This window comes from Siphateles boraxobius, unplaced genomic scaffold (assembly GCF_051911475.1).
Source record: "Siphateles boraxobius isolate OS27281-9 unplaced genomic scaffold, OSU_SipBor_1 8, whole genome shotgun sequence".
Lineage (NCBI taxonomy): Eukaryota > Metazoa > Chordata > Actinopteri > Cypriniformes > Leuciscidae > Siphateles > Siphateles boraxobius.
The window spans coordinates 36,876,287-36,888,998 of NW_027509208.1; the positions used below are offsets into that span (position 1 = coordinate 36,876,287).

At 37.1% G+C, this 12,712-nt stretch overlaps 1 protein-coding gene across 2 annotated transcripts in view; it reads left to right on the forward strand.

Moving 5' to 3' along the window:
• atad2b (ATPase family AAA domain containing 2B) overlaps nt 1-12,712 on the forward strand; it is a 91,702-nt gene that overhangs the window by 38,764 nt on the left and 40,226 nt on the right. For both annotated transcript variants that reach the window (XM_077219872.1, XM_077219871.1), the window contains exons 23-24: nt 1,916-2,038; nt 3,990-4,109. In XM_077219872.1, the coding sequence (XP_077075987.1) occupies nt 1,916-2,038; nt 3,990-4,109 (243 nt within the window). The remainder of the gene's footprint in view (nt 1-1,915; nt 2,039-3,989; nt 4,110-12,712) is intronic.

The window sequence follows — 12,712 nt, forward strand, 5'->3', positions numbered from 1 at the left end:
GGAAAGAGGGTAGAATGCAAATGGTTGCTCTGAGAACTTTGAGAAAACACAGTAATCCCTGTTCTCACACCAGTGTGTTTTTGTAAACAGCGATGCTTTGATTGACTGCCCGTGGAGCGCTCCTGCCTCAGAAGTATTTTTCAGATTTTCTAATAAAAAAAGCTGATGCTTGAGGTTCTCGGCTGAATCTCAGTCGACTACAGAGAGCCGTTGCCTGATTACATCGCCAGTTTTTATTTATTTATTTTGATTTGATATGCCTCTGAGGTTTTTTTCTTGTTCTTGTTGTTTCCAAAAATCTTTGTTTATTCTTTTTTATGTTTGTTAAATCTTTGTGTCTGGAAAAAATGTAGAACACTGAGATAGTTGTGATATCTGTGATTAAAACCATTTCAGTCAGGTGGTCAAAATAAAGTGATTGGAGTAGCTTTGCTGCATGTCAAAGGGCGTTAACTGAAAATGTTTTGCTGCAATTGGTGCTCACAGTTTAAACCACTTTTGTTGATTCAGAACGGAAGAAATCTAGTTTTGTTTCATTCCCTGTGTTGTGGACTATGTGGATTTCACTTTGTAGGGAACAGTGAATGAGTCGTTTGAAACACGGCAACAGTATCAGGATAGACAATAGTTAGGTTAGACGCCAAATTGAATTTAACGCAAATGAAATGAGGCTGTGAGGGATGGACGTACAATGGCAAGCACTAGATCATGGAATTTTCTCACAACTTTCAAAATGACGTTTTGTCAGCTTCACAATCAGTACGTTGTTAAACACTCCATTGAACACGCTGTACTTCTATCCCTCGCAGCCTCTTGTTCTTTTTTCTTTTTCTTTTTTCTGTTAAAAATGAAAGGGATAGTTCACCTAAAAATTTACGTTGTTCGTGATGACCCTGATGCTATTCCAAACCTGTATGAGTTTCTTTCTTCAGCTGAACACAGCTGAACATATTTTAAAGAATGTTGGTAACCAGACAGTTGACGGCACCCATTGACTTCCATTATAGAAAAAAATACTATGGAAGTCAATGGGGACCAAAAACTGTATAGTTACCAACATTCTTTAAAATGTATTCTTTTGTGTTCAGCTGAAGAAAGAAACTCATACAGGTTTGGAATAACATGAGTAAATGATGACAGCATTTTCTTTTTTTGGGTGAACTATCGCTTTAAATATGGTGCTATTCTGATTAAAATCTATATATACTGTATGTAACCGATTTTTTTGATGAATGCGTTAATGTAGGCTAGTTCGTTGTCACCACCTATAGCACATTTTGACTTATATTTTAGGCCTGTAATAAGCCATCACCATCTTACCATTCATATGCATTATATTTGTTAATATCTTTGCTATATCTAATAGCTCCTATTGGTGGTTACTGCAGTTTTCATTTGCTTAAAGTTAAACGTTTCCCAACATGACATTGGCAATGTATATGGCTGTTCATGTTGTCAGAATTCATCAACTCTTTTAGAAAATAATTGCAGCATTGCCCCTTCAGATGTATAAAAGGATATACTTTGATATTTATTTAATAGTTTGTCCATACCCAGCAGGTTGCTGGATAAAAATAATTATAATTAGTTCCCTTGACAATGCAGTCATGGAATTTACATTAAAAACTACTGTTATTCAAATTTGGAATAAATTATGCTGCTTATTTAAACTGTGTCTACACCTTGTTGATTATAATGGGTGAGCTTGTGTTCTGTTGTGTTGTAATTGTCTTTTTTTCTTCACGATTATCTAATTGCAGTCGTTGTATTTGTAGTCTTGGTTATTTATTCAACTAATTGTGCTGTTTTAAAACCCAGAAATCTTGCGGTCAGTCTTCAAGAACATTGCTCTTTCTTCATCCACCCAAATGAATTTTTCATTGACCTTACCGTCTTCCATTGTGCTTGCATACAGATAAAATCATCCGCCACAGGGCCTGCAGTCTGAAGGATACTGCACACGCCATGATCGCCTCTGAACTGGACCCTGAATTCGACCGCATGTGCGAGGAGATCAAGGAGTCCCGCAAGAAGAGAGGTGACGCAACACTTTCTTTGAGCTAGACTTTCAGTTCACACTTTGTGAATCAACAATCAGAAAACTGTCCCAAATCAATCCTCTTGCCTAAAACACATGCACTCGTTAACATTGGTTAACATTGCTATTGGTTTAGACCAGTTTAGGCTGATTTAGAATGAAAACTACTTTTTATTTTTTCCTTATATCAAAAGTGACAGTAAAGATATTTAGTCACAAAAGTTTTATATTTAACACATATTCCTTATCCATTTAGTGCTGTATATAGCACCAAATATGTAACCAAAGTTTTTGTTAAATGCGATGATGTAGACTAGTTTGTTTGTCTTCACCTATAGCTGAACGTTTACACTTGTATTTTAGGTCTGTAATAAGCCATGTAGAAAATATTTGCTTGCTTTTGTTTTTATTTAATGCATTTGTTTATTTATTTATTTCATTTTCTTTTCTTTTTATTTCCTTTCTAGGTAGTTTTGTATGTATATAAATAAATATACATTTGTAAATAAATATAGTATGTATTGTTTGTTCATAAGTATGTATATACTGTAAATAAATATTTATTATTTATTTCTACATGGCTTATGTATGCAAATAAATAAACAAATTACTAAATGTATTTGAATAATTAATATATCAGTCCTTAAGAGACTTGCGGTTACAGGGTATCACTTAGAATAATATGCAAATTGTGTTTCAGCCCTAGATTTTAGCATGCACGCCTGCACCTTGTTTAACACCCATCAGCACTAACATTTGTGCTAGGGGTTTAATCCTTAAAGGCACATAATGTTGCGCTGTTCATTTTAAAGAAAAAAGGCAACATTTCCAGGAAAAAAAGATTTCTGTAGTTCGCATTAAAGGATGTTGCGAGAGTTTTGGCCACGAGCTCCCCCACCACCCTTTAATCACCAGGGGGTTTTCTCTCAGAATGATTTAGCTCAGGTTCCTGTGATTTGTTCATTTTGTGTCTGCTGTAACGAAAGTCTCACACGACCCCCCTCTGAGCCGCCCCTCGGTTCCTTTTCATTTTGCACCGGTTCAGTGTTGAACGATTACGGCGGGGTAAAAAATGACCTGCTCTTGAGAAGTGCTGTTGAATATTTTATATGGTGCAGTGGAGAAGTTATGGGTATCGGTACTGTGGTGTTCAAGTTTTAAGTTGAGCTGCATTTGAATTAAAAACCACCTTGAAATTGCTTGACAAGGGCAGTTTTCTTTCCTATGTTGATGTATTTCCTTTAAAAACAGGAAATTGGGATCAGGCTTGTCTTTTTTTTATATAATGGTAGAAACCTTTCATTTCCTTTTAAAGCTATTAACATGATTTACTACTATTGTCAATTAGATGTAGGTGGTATTAGGAGGCGGGGCATTATCAATCTATTGTGCTTTTGAATACTAGCAAATAGATTACCCCTGAAGCTAACAAACAGTCTAAAAGACACAAAAATGATTTAATGGGGTGTCCACAGTGTGATAAAGCCCACTACCAAGTCTTTTTGATTTTCTGGTCTCTAGAATCCCAATTTAAATGGCTCCTTCAATGTATGTATGACGTTTTTTTCTTTGTTTTCATTTTAGCTTTCGGCAGGTGCAAATTGATTCCTTGCATGATTTTTATCACTTTGCGAAGGACCATCTTTCTAAAACCTCCTGTGAAGGCAGCCATATATTTTTATGTATAAAGACCCATTTATATTATCAAGGACACATTTTGCGACACTTTAAATATTATAAATAATGGGCTTTTATATTGTTTTTCAATATTTTTCACAAGTACTGTTCGAAAAATTGCTTTTCGCAATAAATCTCATTGTTTGCAATCTCGCTAGAAAATTACAACACAGTAAAAACTTCTTCACAGTATATAAATTACAAGGAAGAAGAAAACATGCAGATTAGCTTTTACATCTTTCTTGTGTTTAACTTGTGTTTTTGGCTCTTCCAGCCTTTCAGACTACACCAGAGCCGCCAATCACTCCAAGAACCGTGGCAACCAGGAAGCCTGTGGGAGAGGAGGCGGGATTAAGCAGTTCTCAGTGTGATGGAGTGGACAAGCACTGCAGCAGTGAGTACATGCAGAACACAACCGCCAACAACAGAGATTGTCAAGGTCTCTGCTCTCTGTGGCAGCTCTTAGGCTAGACTATTTCCAGGCGATCGAACAAGCTGTACTTTGGCTCGGCGTGCTGAAACGAGCCTTGCGTGGTCCGACACTTCTGCTAACAGCTCAACCTGTGAAAGGAGTTTTCACAAGGGACGGTGTGATTGTGCGACGGGTACAACCGCTGGTTGTCTTTAACCTCAATCAGAAGGTGAATAAGGGGTCACTGTGCCCCTAGTAGAAGTCTGTATGTGCCTGTAGCCCCATGTCACTTAAAACGGTTGTTATAAAAGATGGTTGAAAGTAGAGCTGGATGGTATGACGTGGTATACTATACGACCGAAGAAATGTTAGCTGATTGAGGTTGTGCCATACCATTTAAATAATACTTTGCGTATTAAATGTTCTTATTTCATCTCAGTATATGTATTTCTTTATGGAGTTTAATGGATTCAAACCAAAAGATAAGATTGTTTTAATATATGTAAAAATAAAAAAAAGATTTATAATAAAAAAAATTCTTGACATGAAATCAAATTTGAAGGGGAGAAGTAAAATCAAGCCCCATCCTCTGAAATATGGTACAATACTTTAAAATACTAATTCTAATTTGCCAAAATACTTTAAAATGTGGACAATTTAAATAAAAAAAGGTTTTGAGATAATCAATACAGTATTGTGAGGGGAAATGTTTTTTTATTTATTTTTTTAAACTTGTTTGATGAAACTAAAAGATCATTTTAATAAAGGTGAAATAGTTTGAATATTTGTTATTTAACTGAGAAAATTTACTAAAAATTTACTCTTGACATGGTTACCAATTCAGTATTGTGAGGGTAATTTAATTAATTGATTAATAAATAAATAAAAATATATTAAATTATACTATATTTTATTAAATATTAATTTATTAACTGAATTTCCTGCAAAATATCTATATAATAAGATATAGCTAGTGTGCTATAAAATTCCTTTTACAATGTCAATCCATCCACCCCTAATTGAATGGTTACAGAGATTCCTCTGTTGTTGTCTCATTGTTTTATCAAACTTCTAATGAATTTGCTTACAGATATGACTACTTTTTGTGAGTTCTAAGCCAAAAAAACCAAAACATTTGCATACCTGAATGAAAGCCAATCTCTCTCCAATTGTTTTTGTGCTTCAATGTCAAATAGATGTTATTGCCTTAATGCAGCTTGTTTGTTTCCACTATGGCTTTTATTAGTTAATTTAACAGTTTTGGCATCTGTCTGAAACGCTGTTCAAGAAACGCAGCACAAAAGCTTTTTTCTGTCTAATCAATGTTTAGCTATTACTTTCTCAAGTGATGGATTTAGATTACTAAAAAAAATCATTTGACTTTGTAAACAATCTCTCATAACACACAACATGATTCCCATGGTCATTGAAAACCTTCGAAAGTTTGTTTTTCAGGAAAGAAATTCATTGAAACTTAACAAAAGTAAATGTAATTTCTGTAGTCTACATACTTTTTTCTTCACAGTTAGAAACAATTTCTTAGACTAGAAACTATTCTTTGTGAGTGCCATCTATGAAATGTTTGAAAAAGTCCTGAAAATAATAGAAATGCATTGGTCAGAACTCAGAAACTGTGGGAACTCTGCCGCCTTCAGCATCATAGTGCCAACTTTTGCATGAGCAAGCACCAATTCTTCTTTATATATACGGTATATATTTGACCAGTGTTGTGTTTGACGAAAACAGGCTAAGAGAATAATCCATCTCCTAGTGTTTTCAGACAATGCGCAAACACATGTATCACTGCTGTCCTGTAGTTCCTCTGCTGTTGATATGCACGAGAGTGTATCGGCCAGGATTTATGCAGGTGTCGCGACCGTAACGCTGCAGGATCCCCCAGAGTAGAACTTTTCCCAGCATCAGAGCATTGCCCTCTGGTTGCACTCCCTCACCGCCTCGGTAGCACCAGCCAGGCTTGTCCTCTTCTGTGGCGGCTTGGCAGATGGAGAGGGATGCTGGGGATTGCTCATGAGCCGTGAGGGTCAGAAAGTACTATCGGCACCTACTCTGGGCCGAGGCGCGCTGGTGGATCTGTGCAGCAGCTGGGAACGTGTTTTATCACATTCATCTCACATCTCTGCTTCAGAAAGGCTTTTAGCTGTGACTCAAAAAGGTTTTTTGTGGAGGAGTGGCTTGTTTAAACCTATCATGCGGCCATGTTGCCAGATTGTGCTGTAATTGGCGTGAATTGCTGTGAGCCGCCATTACCACCCCTGGCGCGATAAGCAAGTTCGTTCGTGCAGCTTTGCCAGTGTGGACTCATTAAATTGCAGATAAGTCGTCGGATGGCAGTCGTGGGATGCTTCCACATGCACTTTGGGAGATTAATTAGCAACTATCTCAGATATTGTGGATCTGATTGGACATTTTGACTAGTATCAGCTTGCAACAGAAAGAAAAGGATCAGTCATGGGTTGTTTATTTTTAGTTTGTGTTTTTAGTGATAATCTTTTATTCAGGAATCAACACAGACTTGATGCTATTATAGATTTCTGGATCGCGATGCGAATCACAATATTGTGATTTAATTGTTTGAGTTTGGGTTTAGTTTATTAGAAATGATTGTCAAGTGAGTACCGTTCACATGTTTGAGGTCGGTATACTTTTTAAAGTAAATTAATAATTTTATTCTGCATTCATTTCAAATGAATGTTCTTTTGAACTTTTCATTTACCAAAGAAACCTGAAAAGAAAATGCCACAGTTTCCAACATTGATAATAATAAGAAATGTTACTTTAGCAGCAAATCCTCATATTAGAATGATTTCTGTAGGATCATGTGACACTGAAGACTGGAGTGATGATGCTGAAAATGCAGCTTTGCCATCACAGGAATAAATTATATTTTACTTAAATAATAAATAGAAAACCGTTATTTTAAATTGTAACATTTCTTTCTTTTGTTTGTTTTACTATATTTTAAAAAACATTTTACTTAGCCTAAATTTTCAAAACATTTCTCTTGTTATACACATTTAAAGTAGTGCACTGGTTTAAGAATTCTCTGTCCTAATTTGTGTCCTGCGCTTCCTCACCTTGCCACAAGATGTCATATGTCTCTCTGATTATCTTACAGTCTCTGTCTAGAACCGTACAGTATAACAGCACAAGGGGAAAGAAACACATAGAATGATTGCATCTTTGAGAGATGAGAAGCTGGCTGTTAGGTGCAATAAACACCTCAGGATGAGATGGGCGCGCTTCTGTCTGCCTGTGTTATATTTCTTGCTCGTGAACACGAGGTGAGTGAGCTCAATTTTTCAGCTCCTAAGAGGTTGTTAAGCATTTCATCTACCTTCCATCTGCTTCGCCCAACAACAAATACTCATTTGAGGAAAGGAATCCTTAAATTAGCCTTATCCCCCAAGTGATTAGTTTTATCTTTGATGTTGTCAAAAAAAGCCATTAGTAGAGTTTTTTTCTTCTCCTTTTATCCGGCTTAATTGCATTTACTGATTTTGGGCTCAGTTGACAATTTAATCTGGAAAGAAAATTGATCCAAGGATCTTCTTTTTTTGGTGCTTTAAGTTGTTCTTTAAATTCTGACTCCTCAAACTAATGCTTGCTAATTGATTTTGACAAAGTTTTGTCTCTTTGTCCTTGAATCAGAGTGAAGTGGCTGCAACAAAATGCCTGTTTAACATTGTGTCCACTTCAAATCTTCTACATGTTCAGGACAGGTCTATATGATGATTGGGGCTTCTGGGTATTTGTGAAAAGATACTATATTGAAGTCAGCATATTCCAGGTTTCATGAAGTCATGTCCGAGTCATATTTCACCTCATGTCAAAAGAAAAGAAAAAGTATATTCTGTATAGAGTACTGTATTGTATTTTTTTTTTCTTCTAAATTTCATTATTCTCAATGACTATTCTTATTATAGTTGGGTTCTTATATATGACTATATATACAGGTCCTTCTCAAAAAATTAGCATATTGTGATAAAGTTCATTATTTTCCATAATGTAATGATAAAAATTAAACTTTCATATATTTTAGAATCATTGCACACCAACTGAAATATTTCAGGTCTTTTATTGTTTTAATACTGATGATTTTGGCATACAGCTCATGAAAACCCAAAATTCCTATCTCAAAAAATTAGCATATTTCATCCGACCAATAAAAGAAGTGTTTTTAATACAAAAAAAGTCAACCTTCAAATAATTATGTTCAGTTATGCACTCAATACTTGGTCGGGAATCCTTTTGCAGAAATGACTGCTTCAATGCGGCGTGACATGGAGGCAATCAGCCTGTGGCACTGCTGAGGTGTTATGGAGGCCCAGGATGCTTCGATAGCGGCCTTAAGCTCACCCAGAGTGTTGGGTCTTGCGTCTCTCAACTTTCTCTTCACAATATCCCACAGATTCTCTATGGGGTTCAGGTCAGGAGAGTTGGCAGGCCAATTGAGCACAGTAATACCATGGTCAGTAAACCAGTTGAGAAGTAAACCAGTAAACCATTTTTACGCAGACTGAGGGTGTTTGGTGTCAGCCAGAACATTATGTATTTATTATATCAGGCAGTGATGGAGAGTGTCATCAGGTATGGGATGACGGCGTGGTTCGGCAATCTCTCCACACAGTCTAAATCAAAGTTACAGCGACTGGTACAGACTGCTATGAAGGTGATGGGGAGGACTGAAAAGCTCTCCCTTCAGTCCATCTATGAGCAGTCTGTACTCAGGCAGCCGCGGAGAGTACTGTTGGACCCGTCCCACATCCTTCATGCGGATTATGAGCTCTTGCCTTCTGGCAGAAGGTACGGAATCCCCAAAAATAAATTGAACCATTTTAAACACTCTTTCATACCTACCTCTATCAAAATTTTAAATAGACTTGTACCTTGAGGCCTGGGAAGTGTGCAATAACTTGGTGTTCTTCTTGTTGTAATTTGTTTATTTATTTTTGTTTGTTTAATTTTTTCTTGGATGTGTCATGTGTGTTTTTGTAGTCTATGTGTATGTCTTTAGCTGTTATTTGTATTTAATTGTCTGTAAGGGCAGCTACTACTATGCACTACGCACTCTTGAGTCCATGACAAATTTCCCCTAGGGGACAATAAAGTATATTCTATTCTATTCTATTTACCAGTGGTTTTGGCACTGTGAGCAGGTGCCAGGTCGTGCTGAAAAATGAAATCTTCTCCATAAAGCTTTTCAGCAGATGGAAGCATGTAGTGCTCCAAAATCTCCTGATAGCTAGCTGCATTGACCCTGCCCTTGATAAAACACAGTGGACCAACACCAGCAGCTGACATGGCACCCCAGACCATCACTGACTGCGGGTACTTGACACTGGACTTCAGGCATTTTGGCATTTCCTTCTCCCCAGTCTTCCTCCAGACTCTGGCACCTTGATTTCCGAATGACATGCAAAATTTGCTTTCATCCGAAAAAAGTACTTTGGACCACTGAGCAACAGTCCAGTGCTGCTTCTCTGTAGCCCAGGTCAGGCGCTTCTGCCGCGGTTTCTGATTCAAAAGTGGCTTGACCTGGGGAATGCGGCACCTGTAGCCCATTTCCTGCACACGCCTGTGCACGGTGGCTCTGGATGTTTCTACTCCAGACTCAGTCCACTGCTTCCGCAGGTCCCCCAAGGTCTGGAATCGGTCCTTCTCCACAATCTTCCTCAGGGTCCGGTCACCTCTTCTCGTTGTGCAGCGTTTTTTGCCACACTTTTTCCTTCCCACAGACTTCCCACTGAGGTACTTTGATACAGCACTCTGGGAACAGCCTATTTGTTCAGAAATTTCTTTCTGTGTCTTACCCTCTTGCTTGAGGGTGTCAATGATGGCCTTCTGGACAGCAGTCAGGTTGGCAGTCTTACCCATGATTGCGGTTTTGAGTAATGAAACAGGCTGGGAGTTTTTAAAAGCCTCAGGAATCTTTTGCAGGTGTTTAGAGTTAATTAGTTGATTCAGATGATTAGGTTAATAGCTCGTTTAGAGACCCTTTTCGTGATATGCTAATTTTTTGAGATAGGAATTTTGGGTTTTCATGAGCTGTATGCCAAAATCATCAGTATTAAAAAAAATAAAAGACCTGAAATATTTCAGTTGGTGTGCAATGAATCTAAAATATATGAAAGTTTAATTGTTATCATTACATTATGGAAAATAATGAACTTTATCACAATATGCTAATTTTTTGAGAAGGACCTGTATACATATTCCCAATTGTCAACTAAATCATCTGATTTGGAACATGTCATTTACTCTGGTTTTGTGAACTGAATCAAACAATTTATATATATTAGGGGTGTAATGGTACACGTATTCATACAGAAAATCTTAGGTACGGATCTTTCGGTTCGGTGCCCGTCCAGAGCGTAAATGTCAAACTCAGAGCTTCCCCCCTGGGATGGGATAATGTTGTTTATATCGGTATACTTTGATGTTGAAAACACATACGGAAAATTATGAAGGACATGATAAGCCGATATGGCAGATAAGTGCAGGATCCAAATCTTAAACGAGATGTGCTTTAATGAAATATGGCCTGTTCATGTTCTTGACAGACTTTGCGAGATAACACCTTGTGGTAATACTGTGTGCTCTTGTGAAACTAGATGTCCTATATTTAAAAAAATGGAATTTGTAAATGTTAAATGCTTAAATGTTAGTACCCAAAGCAATATGACAGGAGAGATGACAAATTAACCATCGGATTCAGAAGCCTCAGCAGTCTTGTACCAACAATGAAGATCACAGACACGAACAAAGAGCGACGTGTTTACGCTGTGGTTCGCTTTTGTTGCGTTGATGAGTCAGCCGCCCAGCACAAACTCATGGAGACGGCAAAACTAAGCAGTTCTATTATCAAGGTCTTTTATGGGATGGCAGAAGGGATATTTAATCCCTGAGGCCGTCCAGAGCTGCTCGCTTTTCTTGCTTATCCTCACTGTTATCTGATGCCGAAGGTTGTGAACCGTTGCCCATGCTCTAAATCAGTGACTTTCAACCGGTTTTGCTTCAGGACCCAGATTTCACTTTGAACATCAATTGGACCAAGTTTTTTTAGTAAACACCAAAATGTATTAATATTAGTTATATAGTACTATTAATATTATTAGTAATATTAGAATTACTGTTACCATTAACTGCATAAATCCAACAATATGAAAAAATGTCTGTATGTATGTGTGTGTGTGTGTGTGTGTATATATATATATATATATATATATTTATATACATACACACACAAACAGTATATGCAACAATTTAAATATTCTTAAATATTTTTTTAGAAATGGTTTCTGGAGCCAATAATTCACCATACATAACGCATCACATTTAAATTATTCTGGGTCTTTTACTTCTTGAATAGTTTTTTTGTAACGAGAAAGATGCAAGACAACCTGTCCATGTTGGATAGTCTTTGAACATCGTAAGATATTGGAAGTGTTTTCTCAGTTTATATGGAGGTGAATTTTGGTAAAGTTCAAACATATGGAAAACACGTTTTATACAGACTAACAGTGTTCAGAAATCCACACCACATTCAGGAAGGGGAACCGCAGTCCACCAGATGCTCTCCTGAGCTGGAGAACGTGAAAGTATGTGTTTTATCTTGTCAGGTGACTTTGTGTCCTAGTCAGAATTTTGCCCTCACTTGGAACTTTGTCAAAGCCTAAGTCTTGTACTTGTCATGACAGTATGTAGTGTTCAAAAGCAAGACATCTTTTTTCTGTCTTGTTTTTCTGTCTTTCTTTTCTGTCTTGTTTTATTTTCCTTTTTCAACCATACCCTGAACTGCACAATCTGGACTTTGGTGTCTATTCAAACAGATGGTTTTGAAAAAGAAGTGGTCTTTTTAGCTTGGCAACGGTTCAGTGAGAATTGTAGAAGCTTCACTGTTGAACACACTGAACATTTGATACTGGCAGGGAGTCATTTTTAAAGTTCAGACTCAGAGCAGATGTAAAAATAATACCGCAATGGTTTTTAGTGCAAACGTCTCGCTCTCCCGTTTGTTTTCAGATATTTATTTATGAAAATAAATAATGCACTCTGGTTAAGAAATGAGCACTGATGTTTTTTACATGATCTATTCCATTACATAGTGCATTAATAATGCTTATTACTACTTATATTAATACCTATAATATTTAAAATAATAAGCCACGAGAGAGGCAGAGTAATTTTTTTTTTTAACCATGATAAAACCCATAGATTCACTTATGGAGAAGTGTTGTTTAATCATACTGAATAAAGAAACCCTGGCATTATGCTCATAGAGGAGCTTGAATCCTAATGGTCAAGTCTCTAGTAAACCAACACAAAGGTTGCAGATTGAGTCTACAGTGGGACTGCAGTAGTAACTGGACTCTTGTAGTCACTGTGGAATAACGGTGCCCGCGAGTAAAGCACTTAACCCCAGATTGCTCCAGTGGGACTGGCCCTCTGCAATTAGTGTGCTGGAAGTCGCTTTGCAGTGTTTGCTAAATGGCAAGCAACTAATTTGTGCCCAAGGCTGCGTTTAACTTCCCTCGTAGAAAATCATTGCTGGGGATAAATGTGAA